The 23,941-nt window shown below is 39.7% G+C and overlaps 1 protein-coding gene across 4 annotated transcripts; it reads left to right on the plus strand.

Moving 5' to 3' along the window:
• Positions 1-511: 511 nt before the first annotated feature.
• Positions 512-22,047, plus strand: dnajb6b (DnaJ heat shock protein family (Hsp40) member B6b). 4 transcript variants are annotated; one of them, XM_046371455.1, is made up of 10 exons: positions 512-690; positions 6,789-6,911; positions 8,384-8,493; positions 9,206-9,271; positions 9,549-9,653; positions 12,786-12,917; positions 13,019-13,166; positions 13,610-13,680; positions 19,386-19,544; positions 20,763-22,047. In XM_046371455.1, exons 2-10 carry the CDS (start codon positions 6,847-6,849, stop codon positions 20,870-20,872), a joined length of 966 nt encoding a protein of 321 aa, XP_046227411.1. In that variant the 5' UTR covers positions 512-690; positions 6,789-6,846; the 3' UTR covers positions 20,873-22,047. The 4 variants fall into 4 exon arrangements, with proteins under 4 accessions (XP_046227411.1, XP_046227412.1, XP_046227413.1 ...); XM_046371456.1 differs by lacking the exon at positions 19,386-19,544 and having other exon boundaries at positions 522-690; positions 9,206-9,272; positions 9,547-9,653; XM_046371457.1 differs by lacking the exons at positions 19,386-19,544; positions 20,763-22,047 and adding an exon at positions 14,412-14,621 and having other exon boundaries at positions 528-690; positions 9,206-9,272; positions 9,547-9,653.
• The last annotated feature ends 1,894 nt before the right edge of the window (positions 22,048-23,941 follow it).

Genomic DNA, 23,941 nt, shown 5'->3' on the forward strand with positions numbered 1-23,941 from the left:
ATCACGGGCTGTGAGAGCAGGGCAGTCACAGGGGGGGCTGCCGTTGACACTCAAAGTGACGTGGCGCTTTCAATTACCCCTCGTAAAAACCTGCGTCGTTTGATCATAGTCCCAAATGCGACTTGACAAGCAATGCCTTCTCAGGGTACGAGGTGTGACAAAGGTCAGTGATGACACTTGATCAGGTTTCAAGCACTCTAATCTTATTTTGCTTTCCAGGGCCAGAACACAACAGCAACAAAACAGATGAAATGTCATAGCTGAATGTAGACCATAAAATACAAATAAACTATCACAGAACTGAATATCTTAAATGCAACATTAGCCTTCTCGAATATTCCAGATTTCTTTTCTTCACCTTGTGTTCGTTTGCTGTCAGTGCATTTGCAAATTATTTTATTAGCTTTAGCTGTGGATTTTCTGTGTAGTATAGTAGTTGTTTTATATAACTTAGTTAACATGGGTTTGTTTAAGAATATGCACAGTGAAAATATTGATATTTCTGATATAGGTTCTGATGTCCGACAGTACTTGAAGGCCACATCACCATAGTGGGCTAGTCGGTGTCAGTAGCCACATCACCAGCAACCAGCCACCACCAGCGGCTGCAGTAGGTACAACACTGAGACGAAGACAGGGAAATTGCAGCAACACAGAGGGCGGTTGGCAGCGGACATTTCCTTCACATAGGTGAGCTCTCGTCTGCTTTATTAGCAGAAATCAATAATGAAAGCCTTACGTGTGTTCATGCGGGTTTACTTGGCTGAAAGACTGCTGAACGTGTTTACCATTTCCCGTCGCATAACCTTGCATGTGGGGATGCTGTGGTGTCGCAACCTGATGTCTCTTACTATCGTCGCTATCATAAATTATGTATGACAATTATTTTACCGCCACTGTAGTTTTCAGTGAAAGGACAGACTGCCCGCTAATGTTAAGTTGGCCTAAAACATAACAAATGAGTGGATCTCCCTCGGTATTGCTTGGCTGTAGCTATCCCCAACCACCGGTAATGATAACTTAGCAACAGCTAGCTTCTGCGTTAGCTTTACCAAACCCTAATTCAGTAGTAATTATGAGTAAACGAATTGATGCTAAAAATGCTAGTAGCTAGCATATGTTTGTTACCAGTCCAAACGTTGGTATTGAAGGTCTGGCAATACGAGACTACAAGTCCAAAATTGAAGTAACGACGCCACTATTTTTAGAGATGTTTTAATTTGTTACGTAACGTTTTTGCGATATTATTAATATCCTCTCACTGCACGTCAATGGAGAGCTGGAAAATGTTAATTCGGCTTTAAGACTTTTCTGGAAGTTTCTGTTTATGTGATAGGTCTCTGCTGTGTGTCACAAGTGAACGTTACAGCAACGGCTGTGATGTCCGACTGGCCTGTTGATGTTAGCTTTCAATAAAGTGCACAGACGTTACCTACAGGAGAAAAACTCCTTTTCGGCTGCTTTTTTCCTCAATGTAGGCTACAGTATGTTTGTTTTTTTACTAATAGTTGCCTTTGGTTACACAGCCATGGGAGAGAGGAAGTAGTTAAAGTAAACGTTACATTTGCTAATATAATAAAATGTTGACAAAAACACCAAGGTAAATTTGGTATTTTTACTTGACATTTGACTGAAACTGTTGACTTTGAATTTATTTCTATTGTATGTTAAAGTAAACTACAACACAGTGTAATGACTAACAACAGGATAATGACTAACAAGTAGAAAGATAATGCATGTGAGATCAAACAAACCCTTCAGAGAAATACTGTGTTTTGCAGTATGTTCTGCAGTGTCTCTTCTTGGCATTTGCGTCAGAGTTGGGTAGAAATATTGTGTGTACTGTGTAAATACCAGTATTTAAAGGCTGGCAGCTATACAATGGCTTGTCATGCATTTGTCTTTAAGTGACAAAAAATAGGCTGTTTTGCCTCATGAGGCTGACCAGTTTGACTACTTTTGTAAAAGAAGCTGGTCAGGTTCGACTTGTGGTCGTCCCATCTTTGTGAGGTAAAATCTAACACAATGCTAATAACTATTTGGAGAACCTGTGTTACATGCAATCTGAAACTGATTATAGTCATTTTATATACATTTGACCAGTTTTCACAGAAATAATTCTCCTCCCTGGATTTTATATCCCACGCATGCAAATTCATGACTGTACTCCATGTTCAGTCAGACAATGCTTCCTGCTGTTCGCAGTCCAAGAAGTCTTCTGTGGATGAGAAAGTAAAGAGAAAAATTAACATGAGTGGCTGATCGTGTCCACAGTGTTTGAATAATAAACACTCCACTCGTTGCTATGAATCATTTCAGGTAAAGCACCAGCTTATCACTGTGTTGTGTTCAGCTGTCATCTCTCTTCTGTCAGCTGCGATTTGTGTTACATGTTGGTTTCCAGGAGCCTGTTTGTCCGGTGCTCTTGTCTGTCCAATGCCACTTTTTTAGTGGTGTTTGAGTGATCTGGGACACTTACAGACCTGCTCCAGTCGCCTTTGTTGATTGCAGTCACAGTGGGGGTGACTATGTGCTTACTCAGTGTTGAGTTTGTAACAGTGTGAGGCTGGGATTGCAGGTAATTATTCTAAAAATGAAGTCTGTAGGGACAAATTGTGCCTGAAACCAAAAGGATCTTGGGGAATCTAATCAGAGACTTTAATCAAGAGATAAGACTTTGCTTTGCAGGTAGTTATCTGGGGAGTTGCTGCGCAAATGGGAATCGTTAAAGCTTTGAAGATAGTGTTGTGTCTTTTTTATGATCCCATACCTGAATTGTCCTCTGAAACTGACGTGAAGTTCCTACAGTAAGTTGCAAGGCATAACTTTCAGCACTGGAAACTTGTGATGGCTGTCACTGTTCAGGAAATCAGTCACATTGTTGCTCTCCAGTCCTGGTCTGTATACCACTATACAGAGTTTTTGGGGTTACTGAGTCTTACCCAGCATTGATTTTTATTAAGTATTTATTTATTTTGTTCTAAATAACAGTGAATCTGTGCACACTTAGCCTTCAACGGACCTACATTAAATGAATAACTCAATGTAAATATGCTTGATAGCCGCTGAATGTCTTTGCATTAAGAAACTTAACATGCTTCACAACTCTCATTTTAATATATTTTGCATAGGAAATAATGTTTTTGTATCCTTTGTCAGTATGGGAGTGTTGTGAGAGGAAGGTTTGGAAATATCTCAGCAGGCTGATTTTATTTAGCCACTGTTTACTTATCACTAATATATCACAGATGATGGAATTCTTTTTTTGAGCCTTAATGTTCTGTTTTTAAATTAAAAATATATCTCAATTTGTGGTTTAATAAAAGTTATTTATACTTGCCAATATAAGTTAATATATGTAGCTCACCAGTCATAATTGCTGTAAATTTTAGTTCACTGTTTAATATTTAACAGTAAGATTCATAATTTAACTGCAAAATATACTATGATCAAGAATTTATATATATTTATAGAGAGAAAGAGAGAGAGAGAGGGAGAATATTGTTTGTAAAAATGTGTATCCCAGCTACTACAGAATGTTTTCAAATTACTATCTACAGTAGCCTAATATTTAATATAATGTCTAATATCTAACCTAATTAGCCTTACATCTTTGTATTCTTGGCTTTCCTGTTTGTGATTCAGCATTGCAAGAATTTGACATTAAGCTGAATTTGTCTCTCGCTGCTCAACTTGGCAGGCAGTGTTTGCTCCAAAATCCCATGTAGATTCCTATAAAGTCAAAGTTTCACACTGACATTAAACCATTGTTGACTTAGGTTAACTGGCTCTCCCCCATTATCCCATGAAAACTAGTTTCATGATGACTCATAAGGTCTTCCTCTGGCACACTTTTAAAAAATACAAATATTGCAAATAATAATTTATGATTCTTTCTTCATTCATGATCCATCCATTATTCTTGGGATTGCTTTCTCCCTTGCATCCTGCACCCGCTGCTTCTGGAAATTCCTGATTTCAAAGCCAAATGAGTGGTGTTTTGTTCTGCTCTGAGATACTCGTGCAGCTTGTGGTCATACATCAGGGTTCAATTCAAAATCACCTGCTAAGACTTGCTTTGCGATTCATCTGTCTTTAGAACCATTATATGATACACTGCCTGCATATTGCATATAGTTGGCTTTTATTTTCGTGATTACTTGAAATCCCAAAGGTACTTAGTCTTTAATTCAGCCAGTTCTGAAAGCACAAGAAAAACAGAAAGAGATGCTTGAGAGAGACAACCATGAGAGTAACTAATAATCACTGTAATTTCCTCTTAAAATAGGCTTGCATGGGAAAATGACTGTTTAGATAACAACAACTGTTCCCAAAGTCAAGTTGCTAATAAAATCTATAAAATCATTTTTTTAAAGACTGATCAAGGATTACTGCATTGTCAAAATTATGGTATCAAGTTTATCTTTGACTATGCTCAACATATGTCTTGACTTCTGCTAAAGTAAGTCTGTGAACAAATAAGTTTTATAACCATTGCCTCTGCTTTACTGAGGCATGTCTGACCCATGTCTGTTTTCTCACACTGAGGCTTGGTTCACGCTGAGTGGAGCAGCAAATCATCGGATCTGGGTTAGCTGTGTAACGCTGCTGCAAGGCATCAATATGCACATACATGCATGGATACACATGCTGCTCAGAACCATGAGTGAACTGCTCTCTAGCAGGCACTAGTGTCCATTAACCCCCAGCTACTGCAGGGGACTGGTGACAGGTGAGTGGGTCAGTTAGCTAGTAATGGCTGAAGTAAAGGGGATAAAAGAAAGTATGTTTAATATGATATGAGTCAGAAAATTGGGTTGTATGTTTTTACCTAGAGGAAAATTATGGCTTTCTGGGTCATATCTTTTTGTATTTATATTTAGTTCTATGTACTGTCCATACTATGTTACTGAGGTCCATAACAGATAGAATTAGATAGATTTTAAATCAGTAAATGTAACACGAAAAAAGGAAGGTTTGGAGTTTTGTTTGGTGTCTGTGCCATGTCCCAGCCAGGAGTCACCCGCTGGCACTGCTGTGTGCCAAACACCCATACCACCCCCCATCCCCCACATGCTCATAACACACACACAAACACAATCTAACCGCAAAGGCCACAGGTTATAAATAGCAAACAAACAGGACACAGTGGACTCCCAGTGTAAGTAGTCCTTTAGTGCGATAGCTAAGGTATCTCTTAATGAATAATGCTTGACTGGATTTGTTTGCCATTTTCCTCTTTGTTTTAGTTGGCCTGTTGCCGTCAGATGAATGATTTTGGCTGTCCGAGAGAGACATACACAAAGCGTTGTTATTGAGATTGTTAAGGTCAAGGTGTGGAAGGGAAGGCAGAAGGTCTGTTTAGATGTCGCCCTTTGGGTGTGATTTGTCAGGTTTGTTTGATATTTTGGGTTCTGTTATGAAGATGCAGATTTTTACCTTTTAAACAAAGTGTGTTTATTAATGTACAAGAGTGTTGTCTCTTCTTAACTATGTTTTAGTATGATTTAATATTTAAAAAGTCCTAAGATGTTGAGTTATCCCTTTTTATTAAAGTGAAATAGGATATACAGAGTCAACAGATGCAGAGATCAGCCTTTAAATTATGTATCTTTAATATGCGTATCTCTCACTTAGCTCCTCTTAAGACACACCACAGACCAGAGACTGAAAACCACCGCTCACTCTCTTTGTATCAATGCTGAAAGAAAACTTTCACAGACATAAGTTAAGTGTTGAAGTCCAACCCACAGTAAAAAAAAAAGTGCCATTGCAGTGGGAAGTCCTGTCTGCGTATTTGCAAGCAATTATAAAAACTTGTTTCCCAGTGTGATTTGCATGTCACATCAGTGGATTACGCACAATATCACTGACAAGTCAAGCAGCAGGACCGATCTAAGAGGGGAACAAAGGTCATTATTAACTGACATTGGTGTTTTAAGAGAAGATTTCCACTGTGAAATGATGTTGATTTTCTGTGTGAATGACCGTTCTCACACAGCACGTTCAGTTTACCGTTAACAATGGACAACAATTAACACAATTCTCAGTGTTTTCTGAAACAATGGCTGCTTGATATTTGGTGGAGAAAACATTTCGGCAACTTTATCACTCATGTGGTGCTGGTAATCACATTTGTGTTATGTTTTCTCTTTCTGCATAAGCAGCTGTGAACAGTCTAATCTCTGCTGCTTTTAGGGGCTATATAATATTCCCTTGTATCAGGAGTATGTTGGCTGCAGGTTTTATTATGAACCCAGATAGGTACAGAGAGTGGAAGATGATATGTTGGTGCAAAAAAAAAAGATGTCTTTGGTTGGTCGAGACATCTTGAATATCTTCTGATACTTTTTTATCAGACCTGTTCAGTCTTGTTTTTGAGAGCCTATACTTCATAACTTCAGGGTTAGATCATGTTTTTTTTTGTTTATTTTTTTTTAGCTTCATGGATTTTATCTCCAAATTTCAAAAGCCAAACATGATTCACATTTTCTCTGTTACAGCAGCCTCAGGGTGAGGGATGATCACCCACTTATTATGTAATTTTTCTGGGCTTGTATTAGCTTAACTGTCGTCCAATTTGCATCTCTATTTCAGCGCAATTGATTGCATTCTTGGGTATTGCCACCCCAGGTTAATGCTGTTCCCTGCCTCCCCTTTACAAATTTACCCCTAAGGTTTGGAAGAGAGTTTTCTCACGTCACACATGGCTACGCTCACTCGCAGACTGTTGGGCTTTATCTCTTCGAGCTAACGTGTCTTAACAGAACTTAAATTTCTTTCCACAGAGGTCACGCAGAGGACCCTCACAAAGGCCAGTCACTGCAAACCCACACAGACAGAGCCATGGTAGAATACTATCAGATATTAGGAGTTCAGAAAAATGCAACGCCAGAGGACATCAAAAAAGCGTAAGTACCCTTGAGTGTTTTCCTGTGCTGGTTTTCCCCTGGTGTTGTTGTTAGAGAGAGACTGCAATCACAAAGTTTCCACTCATCATCCTGTAACCTTGCTGCTATCTGTCTTCCCCTGACCACCTCCAGTTAATTACACTTGCTCAGGTTTCTCACTAACATGTTTTGTTTTGACAAGTGAAGTTTCCATTGAACTGAAGTGTCTATTTTTATGTCAAGGGCAGAAATAAGCCTGTAAAATTAGGCATATGTCCAGAGGAAATTCAAAGGTATCAAGGATAAATCAGATGAAGTCCAATCTTCTGAGAGAGTTGAACATTGCTGATTACTGCTAATCAAGTCAACAAATGTAAGACCAGTCAATTTGCCAAGAGACCAACACAGAAGGTAGTGAATATGCACAGTGGGCTATCTGTATGCACTCCATTGTGGGCTGCCAAAGTCAAAAGATATCTCACCTAACACCAAACAGTAAGTCTTTTTTTAGCCTGTGATCCCAGCTCTGTCTTTGAAACTCTGAATCAATCATTTGCCATGCCATCCTCATGGCTGTGGGATAGCATTGTTGGCCGATCGCAACACCGCTTTGGTCCAAACTGAATATCTCCAAAACATTTGGATGGGTTGCCATGAAATTTAGCACAGACAGTTATGGTGTATGGAGGACAAATTCCAGTGAAATTTGTTATCCTTTTAGATTCTTGTAATGCCATCAGCAGTTAAAAATGTTGACTCATCTGGTGAAATATCTCAGCATGTAATGAACGATTGTGGTGGGTGTGAAATTACAGATAAGAGAGCAAGAGTTGATACTGTCCTCTTTTGAGTATTCAGATCAGGATAATGGTTGCTGCTGCTTTTACTAGAGAACATACATGCTTCTAACTAAAACCCTGTGTCCGCATTGTTCAACTTAGCCTGGGCGATTGACCGGGCTTTAGACAGCCAGATAATGTCGCGGATTACAACAAAGACACGGACTACAAAGTCTATACAATATAGATCCATAAGGGAGTCAATCCAGGGATTGTGTTGATTCTCAGTCCCTGGTGTCGTCCACAGCATGTGCGTGTCCGCTGCTGGTGCTGCTGCTGGGCTTAGAAACAAACAGCTGATGCAGCGTAAGCTGCTGTGTGAGCCTACACTGTTCAGTTCAGGCTGTCTTTGTTATTTCTGCTTGGGTGGGGAGAAGGACGCTGTGCGCATGTATGCATTTGTGTGTGTGAGCATAAGGGGATGATGGGAGTCCGTGTGTGTGGTGTAGGAATGTTTGCCTCCCTAAAAAAAGACTTGCATGTGGATGTGTGTCACTGACAGGGGAACATCTGTTAAGCAGACATATATGTTTTCCATTGTCCCATTTCTGTATTAAGAACTGACCATATCTGCAGTATATGTCAAGCATTGTGTGTTTGTCTCCATTTCGACGTCGATGTCCTTATTTCAATTATATGATATTTGTGTCTCAGCTACAGAAAATTGGCACTGAAATGGCATCCAGACAAGAACCCAGACAACAAGGAAGAAGCAGAGAGAAGGTTCAAAGAGCTGTCAGAGGCATATGAAGTGCTCTCCGATGGTGAGAAGAGTCTGTTACTTACAGTGGTCATGTTGATGATGACTATTTGAACATAATGAACTATTTGATATTAATGTTTCTAATGTTAGCACCTCAAATTTAGCAGACATTTTTGGTCATCCCCACTGCACTTCCATGTGTGAGTACTAGGAAAGACTGTTAGTTTCCATATTTTCAAGTGATTAAAAGTTTGTTATCTGTAGGTTTTGTAACTTGTACCAGAATCATGTTTTTCTACAGCAACCTTTTTTTTCTTTATTAAACAAAATGAGACAAAGTTTTTAAATGTTTTTAAATGCTTTCTGAATGTGACATTTGAAAAAGCTTTTCAGGAAAAAAAAAAAATACAGCATAAAATTGATTATGAAATATATAAGCAAAACTGATTTTGGTCAATAAAATCGTTGAGACCAAGCAGTTGACATGATGGAATCAGTCTTGGAGGTCTTGTACAGCGTTATTGTGTGGTGGATTTCATTTTACTTTCTTTTTGATGTCATAAACAGTTATCAGTTTTAAGTTTTGTGCAGCAGCTTTGCAAAGTTACAAATACTCTGCATGCAGATGGTCATGCATAAAACACACATCAGCTGGAAGTGTCTAACTGAGGTTTGAAATACCACCAGAAGGAGAGTTTCTCTTTCTGTTCTGTTCGGCCCTGTTTCTGTCTCTCTGCCTTATCTGTCTGTCTTCTCTGCTCTTCCCACAACAGAAAACAAGAGGAGTATTTATGACCGATACGGCAAAGAAGGCCTTTCAGGAGGAGGAGGAGGAGGAGGTAAGGAGACAACTTTTAAAATAACAAAAAGCCACGGAGACCACTGTTACGATTTCAGTGGTTAATTCTAAAATGGGGATGGCAAAGTATGATGAAGATTAGAAATAAGCTGTGATTTTGAATGAATTTATGCTTTTATTGGCCTGATACAGGTACAAAGAGCTTGGCATTGCATTGGGGTTTTTTTTTATGACTTGCAATGATAGGCGTTTGTAATCCTGCATTTAATGAATCGTTGTATGATTTATGAACTTTACCCTTGTTTATTGTTTTACAGGAGGCCATTTTGATCACTTTGGCGGCGGCGGCTTCACATTCCGTAATCCTGAGGACGTTTTCAGGGAATTCTTTGGTGGCAGAGATCCATTTGGAGATTTTTTTGGTAGGTCCATTTGCTTCTGCTGAAGCACTGATGGGATTTCTTGTTTTCTAAGAGCTGGAAGAGTAGAGGGACTGAATATAGTCCTGAGAGTGGGGGAGTACATAGTGACTATTATTAACTTTGCGATTTTGTCTGGTCAAAAATATACACAGATGAAGGCTCAAGAGAGATGAGGCGAAAAGAAGGATATCCTTTATGTCCCAGTTTTATATAATGTAAAATACTGTTATTTGCTAACTAGTTGGTCTGGTGGCTGTTAGCCAGCAGCTCCTGCTGGGTAGAAAAGTGGAAGGTGGAGCAGTAGACCCAGGAAACCTTCTGTAAAGCCTGGTGCAAATCCCCCACAGCACTGCAATGGGAATCTCTAATACACTAAGCACTGTTCCCTTTGCGAGGTCATCTGTCACTAAATGTCACCTGATGGAAAACACTGAACACTCTGCTGGATATTGACCTCTACTTCAGCTTGTGGCCTTCATCTACTAAACCAGGGTTTAGACCTCCTAATTTTTTTTTTTTTTTTTCAAGAAAAACATAATCTTTAATTACGATTAAAGAGGACTTGGATATTATCTTTATCATCAGGTCACACTAGTGTGTGATTACAGAACAGTTTTTCAGTTTGTGAAGAAAGTTTTTAAAAAATGTATAATAAAAGACATTAGAAACATCTACCTGTAGAGGTATGAATAAACAAAGCAAGTTTACCAAACCCAGAAGATGATAGATCATGTTGATTTAACATAGCTTAGCTTTTTCATCAGTTTTTTGCTACATCTTAATAGAGTGATGGTCATTTTTCAGTGTCATCTTTCAACCTCCTCAAGTTTTATTGATGGATCGATTTTAAAAAAAAAAAAAAAAAAAAAAAAAAAAAAAGCGAGATTAATCACTAATAATAATAATATTTAATCATCATTGGCAGCCCTACCTCTTATGTTTTATGCTCAATCTACATTTTGAATTTGCTTTCATCTCTGACAGTGGTGGACATGTTTGCCTTTTCAGTGATTAGCAGTTGAACAGATACTCTTCTCTTTTGTCCTGCATTTCTCTCTGCATCTGTACAAAATGATCATCATAATTATAAAATTATACACGGTAATTATATATGATTATATACGGTTGACCAGTGGCTGTTCAGTTGATTATAATCACATCCTGATAGTTGATTGTATCAGAAGTGTCCATAGATGTGTTTAGTGTAGTTACAAGTGTTCAGCTTTCATAGTCCTTGGTTGTCTGGGTTCAGCAAAAGGCTGATTGGAAGGCATGTGCAGTTCACCCCGTGTAGCTCTAAATATGGAGTTCAGACGCAGGCAGAGGATGGATTTGTGCATCTACATCACTCAACTGGAATGCTTTCAAAAATAGCTTCCGTATTAAAACAAAAGCAGATGTAATAACGGCAAGTGTGTGCGCGCTGTGTGTCTCCATGTTTGTGTAACGCATGTAAGACGTGGTGCGATGTGAGCGCTCGGGCACAACATGCAACTTTGTGAACAAAGTGTCTGATCTGATATGCAAGTTATTAGTTATACGTGATGCTTGACTTAAAACATGTAGGAAAGTTAAGTGCTCATCTGCCATCATGCCAGATTGTATATATAAACTGCTGTGTGTTACCGTTGTGTTTGTTAACATGGATAAGAGAGAGTGATGGAGCACAGCTGTTGTTGTTGTTGACTGTGTTTAAAAAAAGCCGAACCATAAAGATGTCTGCACCGTCGTGCAGAGGAGTTAAGTTCAAGTCCTATTTTAACTGGGGACAGCCTTTTATTGTGCTTGATTAGTATGAAACAGGATACGTCCATCCATCTTGTCCATTCTATTTCAGTTCTATATTAAGTGTTGTCTTGGAGTGTTGAACCATTTTGGTTTACTTGACTGTCCTTAAGATGGCAGACACAGAAAGAGGGTCCGGATTGGTCTTTAACATCCTATCCGGGCCTCGAGTCCTGCATTGTCCAGGAGCTCGTCTCAGAGAGCAGCAGCTGGTCCTGTAGATCTGTCACTCAGTCGCCAACAGATTGAGGGGTGTGTGTGTGTGTGTGTGTGTGTATGTACATGCTGTTGAAGCAAATAGAGATCCACACAAAATGACTTATTTATATGTTCTTTTCCTTTTTTATATTATGTTGTTCTAAGCTTTTTTTTAAATTATGGTTCACATTTTGAAAAACCTGCTGCCGCTTTCATTTGTCATTTATTCTTTGCTATTACGCTCTGTGTAATGTCATATAGGTGTGGCACATTCTTCACAGACTTTAGTCTTAGTCTTGGTGCTTGACTGATCTCTTAGAGAGCGCTTTGCCTTAAGTTTTCTCCCAGCCACGTCTTTGTGCACACTCGTAATGTACACAGGAATTAAATCAGAAATCCAGTGTTTAAGCAGCCTTTCTCGGGCTTTACATCTCCCTCTTTTCCTTCCACGGACGTCTGCTGTCTTACTGACAGCTTTGTAAGAGCTGAGCTGTCGCCTCTAATGTCTTCTTCTAAGTAAATGGACAGTAATGCAATTACAACAGTGGTCAGGGGACACTTTTATTTTAAGCTTTCTGTCAGAAGGAACAAATGAAGCTTTCTTGTCGCTGTCTCGGTACATTCAGGATTGAAAGTCTTTTTTTCTGCAAATGGTGCCAGGGATCCAGCCTTATCCTGCTGGGGTGACCCAGATTGGTAGTGCACAATTAGTAGCATGTCCATGGGGGATGAGAGGATGAGAATCAGGTGGTGGGCACTTTGACAGTTTAGGGTTAAGGTTGTTCCAGAAAATGCAAACTGTCTGCATGAGCTTTTGGAATCTAAAATCCACCTTAAAGCTTCTCTAATCACTATTCTTAAGTATGTATCAGATGATTATGTGTAATGTGAAAGTGGTCAGTCACAGTGATAAAAACCCACAGAGAATTTTCAATTTCCAAATCCGCAGTCCCCCTCACGAGTGTTGAAACGTCCTCCAGCTAAATGTTTTGGTCCAATATTGTAGATGAATGTGCTGGTTATGTAAAAACTGTTTGCTACCAAATTCATATCAGGTACAAAAGAAAAAGAAATGAAACGTTCGCAGTGACTTTGCAATAGAACATGTGATGAAAAGCGCCTGAATTTGTACTGCGTTTCCTTCCACAGCTGATGACCCCTTTGACGATTTCTTCGGAGGCGGCCGCAGTCGCCAGAGGGGCGCAAGCCAAGGCAGGATGGGAGGATCGCTCTTTGGTTTTGGTGGCTTCCCAGGGTTTGGATTCTCAGGGTTTGATTCAGGTGTGGACATCCCTGACAATAACTCCATATGTACTGGATTCATCACAAATTTATGATGCTTAAGACGCTGAAGTTTTGGATGTGTGTGTGTTCTGTTGCAGGTTTTACCTCATTTGGAGACATGGGTGGAGGAGGAATCACTTCCTTCTCTTCTTCATCTTTTGGCGGTGGGGGAGGAGGAATGGGTAACTTCAGATCTGTGTCGACCTCCACCAAGTTCATCAATGGCAGAAAAATTACTACAAAACGGTAAATAAATGTCAGACTCTCTAGCGTGTTTAATCGTTCCACATTGAGAAACAGGCCTACTTTCTCAGAGGTAGATGAGAAGATCGATATTGCTCTTGTGTCTGTACAGTAAAGATGAAGCTACATCCAGTTAGCTTTGTGTAAAGTGTGGAAACGGGGAAACTGTTGCCCAGCCGTGACTTGCTCACTAATTACCTTATATCTTGCTTTTTAAATATGTACAAAAACCAGCTGTAAAAATGACCAGCTGTGTTTTTCGAGGGGATAATGTTCAGGACTATTTCTTGAGAAGGCTCATACCAAACTTGTTGATCATCTCATCTAACTCTTGGCGAGAAAGCGAAAAGGGAACTTTCCCAAAATAACTATTTATTTAAGACCTCTTCGACAGCCTGACTTCCTGATCTCCGAAGAACCTTGCCAGCTCTTGTGTCTTGTTACAGGATCGTGGAGAATGGCCAGGAGCGGGTGGAAGTGGAGGAGGATGGTCAGTTAAAATCCCTAACAGTTAATGGTAAGGAGCAGCTCCTAAGACTGGATAATAAGTAATTATTCTTACCACCACATTTGGTGAATGTGCAGCTTTCACACCTGGAAAAACTCGCCCAGTGATTATGTTTGCTACTGGCAGTTGGTCTCTCATCTCTCTGTCCTCCTGCCTCTCATTCCCAAAGAAGAAAATTTCGTATTATAGCTTAGCTGCAGTGGAGGCGAGAGGAGTGTTCACGGTATTTTGTATATTTGTATTTATTCCATTATTGTTTGGGGGGAGGGGGGTGGACCATCTTGCTGGAATTTGTGTTTTTTGTTTACTACAATAATTGAATTGTGCTTTTTATTTCTGCCATGCAAAATGCTGGGTACCTGATATATTTATATAAATATTTTTTTTTTTCCTTTGGGGTGTATATTGTCTCTTGCAGGAGAACAAAATGCTGTACATTTAGACTTAACGTGTCTTTTTTTTTCACTCTCTTTTCATTTGACCAATTTAACAAGTGAATGATGAAAGCTTAATCCCATTGCCCTAATGTCTTTGACTTGAACTAACCTGTTAGCTGTTTCCATGTTCACACGTGTGTAATATGAATGACATAGTTTATTAATAATTAATTATAAAAATGTGCATTTTTTTTCTTACTTTTAAATTTGTTTGTGTATTTGAGTAAAAAAAAACAAACAAACAAACAAAAAAAAAAACACGGTATGTTTCTTTTGTTTCTGCATGACTGCTGATCCCGGGAGGCTGCTTTTGTAGTTTCACTGTAACTGTCAGCAACTCAAACCACACGTAACAGTTAACGCTGTTTACCGGACAGACAGGGGAATTTTCATTCTTTGTAAAAAAAAAAAAACAAACAAAAAAAACAAACAATAATAAAATAAAACCAAAATAAAAGAGTTCAGATTTGGTGAATAAACTTCAGTCGGTGAAACAAAAGGCTGCTGCAGTCACCTGGTGTCTCCTGAGTGATGTTTCTTTTGGCTTGAGTGGCTTTTTATCTTCTGGATGTTTAAGGTGTGTGCTTCCTGTGCCTGATTACATTCTAAACCTGCTTTCACACAACCGCTCATAAGGGAAACCACAGCGGCTGCATTTTTTCTTTTTTTTTTTGTACACTCACCCCATCATACAGCTCACCGTGTGTGCATTGTTTTAACCTCACTAATGCCTCCATGTCAGTGTAAGTGACTCACGTTAGGGCTTGGTCCGTGACATTACAGAAAACTGGTAATGTGCTTTGTGTGCTGTGGCTAAAATAATCCTTTTAATTTATCCAAGAGGTCACATGGAAAGAAACAGTTTTCAGAAAAGATACTCCTCTACTATAAGCTTTTCTTTTTCTGTGTGGTAAGTAACCTTCCCCTTTATGATCCAGGTGAGAGAGAGAGAGAGGAAAAAAAACACCACTCTACTCCTTCCTCATGCTTTGTCATTTCTCTCTCTTCGCCCCTCCCAAATGGACATTTATGGGCTTGTAAAAGTGCTGATAGTGCACTTCTTTTGAACACAACCTCAAACAGGAACTACATCCAGCCAAGCTAAGGAGTCAAAATTTAACTACCTTCAAAAAAAAAAGAAAAAAAAAAAGGAAGATGCATCATCTGCTAAGTCTAGAAAATCCAGTCGGTACTGGAACTTAAAGGTCTGCCTTGCTTGTGTGGACAAACTCTGCGTCCTGTCTAACAGTGGGAGCGATAGGCTCAGATTCAGGCAGCTCCGAGGTCACCGCGTACAGAGAAGACAACTTGTGTGTGTGTGTGTGTGTTTCTTCAGGAATGTGCTCGGGGCTAGTTTATTGACACAAGCCTCGCTGCATATTTCTGAGAGAGAGAGAGACGAGTCAGGAGTGGGGAAACAGAAGAGAAAGAAAAGGGCAGGGTGAGGCCTTTCGCAGCGCCGAAACGGTTTACAGAATCACATATAACTTCACGTCTATGAACGTGTTCTGGTGGTGTGAAGGCCCCGTCCTCCACTGTTTGGTTTGTATTCGTTTCCTTCATTGAATTTCCCTTTTCATAAGCGTTGATTGAGGCTGCTTTTGCGCTTGCGCGGTCCTGTTGCTAGGTGACAACGGGAGACCCTGCGCCCATCTTTATGGTCTGTGTTGCTTACACGGTCTATATGCCCCCGGCCCCACCCCAACGTATTGTGTGTGATTGTGTATGATGATCGATGAGTAAATTAGGGATGAATGTTGTAGATGAGGACTACTACACGATCTAACAATAAAAATTAAGCAGCAATATTTTAACACAAATAAAACCTTAATCTTAAGGTCTACACAAATGTCAGTATTATACTTCCATGTTTTAAATATATATTTTACTTGCTAGAGGCTGTAAAAGTCACTCAAATGATTAGATTACTCTAAAGAGGAACAACTGGGACTACAAATAGATGTTGCAGAAGCAGGGATTATATTTGTGGTGCAAGAGCGCCCTCTCCTGGATAAATAAAGTTTTTATGACAAGCTATAAACTACAAAATTACTTTTGATAACTAAATGGTATTATTCCATGTCCTACTTTTATTTAGGGGAAAAACAACTTTTACTTTTTAGAATTATATATCTTCTATAATTTGATGGTGTAAATCGATGGAGTCAGTAAATTATCTGTGGGCTACAACTTGAGCCCCGTTTTTATTTATTTATTTATTTTTCTTTTGCCTGTGTTTACATTTTGGTAGACTTTCACCATTTACAAGTATGCCGAATTACCTATTAGCAATTTCCATTTACAGTGTACGTGGATACATACGAACATCTGTCGTTAAATTACTCTGACACACAAAAAAAACTTTAAAACGAGAAAATTGTTCTGGAGTGTGGTTTGCAAGTGGATTTATACATGGACACTGGAGATACGGATGTTCTCAGGAAGTTTGAGTCATACCGAAGTTGATAATATGTGCGTCATGTCTGGATGTTCTGATTAGGGTCGCCTATGACTCCACGAATGAGTATGATGTTTATTAAGTTACCTCCATGAGCTGCATGATTGTGGCGGTTCCAACTGCTGACCGGGCAGACTACAGCAACTAATTTATTCATTCAATTCATGTTTAGATGCCCCCCCAAAAAGGCAAATAATAGAGAAAAATTAGAGTTTTTATCTTTCCCTCCTACCTCTTACTACATTTTGTAAATCAGACCCATTTCATTCGTACATTTCCCTTGAAAAGACGAACTATTTCTCAGACGTTTTAATTTGAAGGTGGACCTTCATGTGGCCACTAGGTGACACTGTTCACATACAAAAGACAGCGTAACATCATGCAGTTGAATGATCTTTTCCACATGAGGAATTACAAATATTGAAGAAACCAGACAGTGATGTGGTAAAAAAAAAAAAAAAAAAATACTGGAGAAACACGTGACTTACGAAGAGATTTATTCAAATAGATTTTTAATATGAGAAATTCAATTTCAACCTTAATTTAGTCATCATTACTCATATTTAGGTGTCAGTATAGCTGTTATTAGCGGAGATAATTTCATAAAAAAATCTCTATTTCTTGTTGGAATTAGCCTTGCAGCCTCTTTTCCTGAATCCATCCATTCCAGTATGACACACAATAGTGTGATTTCCTGTTCTTGACTTTCCCCATGTAATGAAAGATGGCTTCCTGTTAGCAGAAAGCAGCATCCGGTCTCAGCTTCCACCTTGGTGTCTTGACAGCTTAGCATGAAACATGAACCCGGCCCAGAGCCGCTAGCTACTTTATTGACGATGGCAAAGATAAGCCACCAGTTTCTTTTTGGCCATGTCTGACCAAGGACACAGACTGTTATCTCTCTGTGCTCAGCAGCAGAATCGCATCAGGATGACACAGCATGTCTTGAACCAAAGAGAGGTGGACTGTTTAAAATAATCTGGTCCACAGTTGTACTTGTCATGTAGGGTTAGCCTCCTCCTGAACAGTGATTTATTTTGGGCTTTAGGCTGCAGCCTGCTGCAAGTCAGGCAGCTTTTGTCTGCCACACAGATCTTGTGTCTGTGTGTGTTTAGGTGTTAACCCGGGTGTTTGTGCCTGTGTACACGCTCCCATATTGCAGCCTGGACAGTGTGTGGGAAACAGCTTTTACAGATACGCGCAGCATTGTTTAGGTCGGAGACAAATGACAGACACTCCCAAGACAATAGCTGCAAATTAATGCATCCAGGAACTCAACTGTGTTCACTCTGATTTTCAAATTAAGTCCAGGAAATAAAAGGCTGTCTTTATGAGCACTAACAGATCTCATTATCATCAGTGCTCTTTGATATTGTTTTTGTTGAAATTAATTAACTGATGATGGATTATGTGACTTGATAGCGGAAGGAATCTTATCACCCATGATAGATGCAAATATTGATCCTCTGCAGCAAAGGATGGCTCGGGCAAAGTGCACAAGCCTGGAGTCACATAAATGTTGGCTTAATCAGCTGTCGAACTCCACTTGTTGGGATCTCCAGACAAATGCAGCTTTTGGGATTAGTTGTTTCTCCAAAGCTGGAGAGACGGCGAGCAGCACAGCTTTGAGAATGAAGGCATCAATTGTCCTGTTTCTGTTGCTCCACCGGGCGCTGGTTTCTCCTCGTGTTCGATTTAAAAAGCTGAAGTGTTTTCAGCGAGAAAATACAGTTTCGACCTACGACACACTCAAAAAGGATTTGTGACAAAGAAATAGACTTGGTCCTGCACTAGCAAGATGCACAGTTAGGGAGAACTGCAATCCAGTGATGCTTCTGCCTCTGAGTCGAGCACATGTAGCCTCTAAACCCTCGAGCTCCACCTGAAAGCATCGAAAGAGAGCCACCTCCCTCTCAGATCCAATCATCAAGCATAGTGTTGCAATGTAGCCACAATCCTCTGTGTTGAGTTTACTTTCTGCATTAATGATTAAAACGACAACGTGTTTATGTTGAGGCTCCCACAAGTATATGGCAATATGTCAAACAAAGCTGCCGTGTCTCTAATGACTTCTGACGTCTTTAAGGCCAGGCTGTTACACACTGTGCCGGGGATTTTGAAATGCTGGTGCAGATCCTCCTCTAAATGGGACCAGGTTCAGCACGGCAAGCATCTGGCCCCCTTTCTTCTCCTCTCCACTGCCTTAATTACACAACACAATGGCGATGAGATCTGCCTGTAATCTCACAGCATAATAAGTCACCCCCCGCCCTACTCCCCACCAACACACGCACACACACACACACTGTTTGCCACTAATTCAATATAAATGTAAATTACCTAGAGAAAAGAATAACCAAATCTCATTTTATTTACATGACTAATCACAATAAAGTCAGGCAGATGAAATATGAATGAAATATACGGTTGGCGTTTGAAAGGAAGGAGGGGTTTATATGGCCTTAGGGACTCTTTGAACTTCTTGTTTTATATCATCTTTGTTGTTTCATGTTGGTTTCATCAATATCCCTTTTTGTGCTCAACCTACTGTAATAGATGTGTGTATCTGTTTTTTTCCCCTATCTGATTGTACTCACACTGCCAAGGGCATCACGAAGTAATATGTTTTCCTTTTAGCTGACTTATTTTTTGCACCACACACACCTCGTGTCAGGAGGCTGAAATTCAGAGATGCTACATAAGGAAAAAAAAAACAGATTTAATGTTGGTTTGAACACCTCAGGCCGTCCATCCAGACAGCGAGACGAGAGGGTTTTAGGTGTGATTCATTCCCCACTCTGCTATGCCCACACTCACAGACGTTGCAACCGAAGACCCCTTAGAGGAAGAGTTTCGTCGCCGCAGACAAAACACACTTCCTGTCCTTGGCTTACACCAACGCTACCTGAGGAACTCCGCCCAAAACCCCTCAGAGGAAGAGGAGGAGCACAGCCTACAGAACATGGGACTAACAAGAGGTCTGCCCACCACCACCATCACTACCACTGCAGGGCTGATTAATTACCAGCACACAGAGCTCTGCTTTAAAGAGTGGAGTCTTAATAAGCGCAGCTAATTGTCTGCTTTTGTGTCTGATGGCCACACAAAGGACAATGACGAAGAGTGGTGTGTCAGATTGGCAGATGTAAACACAGAGGACAAAGGTGTTCATTAGGCAGCTCTGTTCCTTGCTGCAGTAACGACCAGGGGTCAAAGGTCATCCTCTGTGTTTTTTTCACGGGGTCAGGAAGCCACACACAAAGCTGCGCAATTATCTGCAACACACAGTCGCTGACTGTTTTATAAGACCAGTTATGCTAGTTTAAAGAGCGAACCTTTCATTTAGCCGTGCATATTTCCTGCTGGAATGCAAATTAAGGATGTAATTTTACTTTTGAGGTAATGACGCAAACTACTCCAATACACTCAGGGAGTGTATTCAAATACTGCTGCTGGCTGTAACTGAGAAAAATCTACACTCTGTACTCCCTAATAATTCACTCTTTATATAGTCCTTATAGCTCATGGCTTTATTATTAGTTAAAATCAAAGATAAGTTACAAATCATTAATTAAAAAGATAACAAGATAATATAGTGAATAATGGCAAGATTCTTGATGAATTATTCAGTTGTTGAAAAAGAGTTGGTGTTCAGCTAGAAAAATTCTTAAATTCTTAAAATATTTTAAAAAATATTTCGCATTGCTTACAGAGAGGGAAAAGACGATGGTGTACATAAAGTGCAATTGGTACAATAAACAAGACAAACAAAAATGCTAAACAGGAGGGATATGTGTTGGACTGTTTCTTGGTCAGGTGCTGTAACATCCAGATTCTGCACTTGGTCAATCACATAAACCCCTGTAACATTGACAGATTAGCTTTTTCCCCCCATGTCCAGTCTTTATGCGAAGCTAAGCTAAGCTAATTAGCTGTTAGCATCACATGTAACTGAAGGACATAAGAGTATTTTCAATCTCCTTCAATCTAATCTAATGCTCATATTTCCGTAAATTGCATAATATTTTTTTCAGAGATTCTTGACAACCTGGCAATCTCAAGTTGATCTTATTGATGTCTTCTAACAGATCTACAAAGATTTATTTTAATTAATAAAGTCATTAGTTACAGATAAAATACTCTACACTGAGAGACTGAAAATCAAAAATGATAACATTTGCTCTTTTATTTTGTAGGACACACAGACACCAAGAGGAAGAAACTGTGGCTGAAGGAGGCAGAGTCCAAAAAGAAAAGGGGTCCTCGACTCTTCCCTCGGTTTGGTGGACTTGGTGCCTTTTTTTAAACACCCTCAGCCAAACATTTAGACACACACATATGCAGTATTTGTTGGCAGAAGTGCCACCAGTCATACGAGGCATTAGTACGTTGTTGCTAATATGTATCAGAGGCCCAGCATCCTGACTGCTGCACCATATCTCCCTTTGTCTACCAGCATCACTCCTGCCTGCTTTCATCAGCCTGCAGAGACCTGCCTTCAGCGTTTTGTTTTGTCCTGCATTGTCCTGCATTGTCCTGTATATTTACTTCTTTTTTTTTTTTTTTGCTACATTGCTGTATTTATTGTGGTGGGTCCTGTGGATGTACACTGAGCATTCAAAACCTTAATCAATCTCCTGTGAAGTGTGTCTGAAACAGTTTGGGTGGAAGTAGAATTACTGTAGCAGCCTTGTTTGTGATAGGGCTGAAAATATTTGCAGTAATATTGTATAGCATGTGAGAATATGTGAAGGTCGAGCTATTCAGTGAATTCTTTTTTTTTCAGTAGAGACATGGAGAGAAAGGTCTGTGAAGGTAGAGTAAGAGTAAAGCAGAATGAAAGCATTAAAGAGTGAGTTTTATGATGGAAAAGAAGTAAACATGTTGTCTTCACTCCTCCATCACACATGGAAAGTGACTATCAACACTCTGGCAATAACACTCTCCATTCATTTACTGCTACCCCCACAGGGTCAATAACAGTTATTATCCCCCTTCAAATTCATTATTTTCTTTTTTTTGTGGGATTCTTTGTACTGAGTGGATTCAGCAACAAATTAACCTTTCATAGGTGTTTTTGTAAAGGATTTCTTAAACTAAAATGTGGTCTCGTTTATGTGATTTGTCCTTGACACGAGGTGGAAGTGTGGAAATGTTAAAGATATTTTTTATGGACTCCTCTCAGATTCTTGAAGAAAAACATTTTCTCGTGGGTAGTCAACTTTTTCTTGTTTTGTATATCAAGGTTCAATTCAATTATAGTTACATGACACAGGATTGTATAATGTACGATTAGAGCCCTCCCGTTCCGTTCTCATCGCATGCACAGGGACAAAATGATTTTGCTGTAAATTGTTCTGTGGAGCCTCTGGGCATCCATAACTGACACTCAACATATTTTTAGGTAAGTAAAACAAACATTTAAAATAAAAACTGGTTCAAACTCTCCTGATTCTTTTTTCCAAAACTTTTTTTTCTAAAGAATCAGTTGTTAATCAAAAGAGTCAGTTGTTAAACATCATCTGCAAATTTGTTACGTCAAGGGCATAAACGTCTGACCACAAAACTCTGATGAAAATAAAACAAAACAAAACATTTTCTACTTTACAAAGTTTTTATCTGAGGAACAAGAAATTGTTCTGTGGGGTTGATGAACAGGCGTATAGTTTAGCTTCATCATAGGACATCATAGGTGTTTACAGGGCAAGCTGTAAACTCAGCCCTGACATCAAAAAATTGTTTGTTTATTCAACTGAGAGCAAACATTAGCAACAGTGTCATGTTTTTAAACAGTATTCTAAAAGTCCAAACTCTAATTTTGGCTCAGGTTTTGGTCTCTACCAACCTCTGAGGGAAAAGCCTGGCTCTTTAGGTGCTAGCTGCTTTAGCTGCTCCAGCTAAGTGCTAACTTTAACTGTTTGGTGCTGGTCAGGTGGCATACAGTGTTTTTTTGCTTTGTTTTTTTCCCCTGAAAACACTTGTTTGCTGTGCTGTGAGAGTAAACCCTAACAGTAAGGTTGCTCACCCTACAAAACCAAAACAATGAGCTGAAAGACATTAAACTTCTGTGTGAGAACTTGAGGGGAAGTGCAAAGTCTTGTCATAAGTCTCTGTGGATTTGTTGCTATGGAAAACCCTTTTCACATTATGCAAGGTAACTTGCTCCACTGTTCATATAATTAAAAAAAATCCCAAACTTACAGCATCAACAATACCTTTTACACAAACTTAAAACCCTACAGCACAATAAGTTTAATCAAGCAAGAAAAGCATCAAATATTGCTATCTTTAAATCAACTCATATTTCTTCTCTATTAAGCAGAGATGCAACAACCTGGATTATCCTGTCACATGGGCAGAGCCCTGAAAGGAGCAGGATTCTCTTATTTTGAACGAGACTGCAGTGGTTTGTATTATTCATGTGGCAGAACGCATGCACATGACCCAGCAACTCATTTGGCCCTTGTTCCCATGCAGCCAGTAGTCTCTGAGGGTTTAATTAAACAGTTTGGAGGCAGTGGCCCATCTCCCTCCATTGCCTTACTTTTTACAGCCATCCTCCTCCCAGAGTCATTACACAACTGTTTCTTACTGGGTTAAAAAAAAAAGAAAAAATCAACTGTGAAATCCTCCTATTGAGTTTCACTCTGAGGGCGTCTGCCTCCTGAGAAGCGAAGAGCAGAGTGACAGCTCACTGTCAAGTTCCCAGTCAGTCGCTGTTTGCCTCCTTTCGGAGACAGACAGAAAAATCACCCAGTTTCACCCGTGCGAAGCAGAGCACCTATCGACACACATCACTACGTGGGAAGGATTGATGTTAAATGTAAGTATGTAAGCCCAATACAACAGAACGAGAGTAAAAAGAAATGACATAACCCTGTATGCTGGATAGATTGATACATAATATGACACATAATAAAAACACTAAAAGTTAGGGACTGTATAAAAACATAAGGCAGGAACACTCTACCTTTATATTCTTGGCACACTCTACTTATAAATAGCAAAATTTGTGGTACAAATCAGTAGTGTTAGTTTGTATTACTTTGAGATATTCTGGTTAGTATGCAGGGCGTCATGGTGGTGTAGTGGTTAGCACTGCCGCCTCATAGCAAGAGGGTTCCAGGTTTGACTCCCGGTCCGGGTACACCGGTTTCCTCCCGCAATACCAAAAACATGCACGCTGGGTTAATTGACTACTTTAAATTGCCCCTAGGTGTGAGTGTGAGAGTGTGTGGTTGTCTGTCTGTGTGTTGGCCCTGTGATTGACTGGTGACCAGTCCAGGGTGAACCCAGCCTCTTGCCCATAGCTGGGCTGGGATAGGCTCCAGCTCCCTGGCGACCCTGATGGATAAGAGGTATAGAAAATGGATGG

This window comes from Scatophagus argus, chromosome 18 (genome assembly GCF_020382885.2).
Source record: "Scatophagus argus isolate fScaArg1 chromosome 18, fScaArg1.pri, whole genome shotgun sequence".
Classification (NCBI taxonomy): Eukaryota; Metazoa; Chordata; class Actinopteri; family Scatophagidae; genus Scatophagus; species Scatophagus argus.

Bases quoted from the DNA above. Each gene is read 5' to 3' on its own strand.
- dnajb6b (XM_046371455.1), top strand. From the start codon at position 6,847: ATGGTAGAATACTATCAGATATTAGGAGTTCAGAAAAATGCAACGCCA. The intron at 8,494-9,205 runs GTGAGAAGAGTC...TTCCCACAACAG, and splicing joins ATATGAAGTGCTCTCCGATG to AAAACAAGAGGAGTATTTAT. The intron at 9,654-12,785 runs GTAGGTCCATTT...TTCCTTCCACAG, and splicing joins TCCATTTGGAGATTTTTTTG to CTGATGACCCCTTTGACGAT.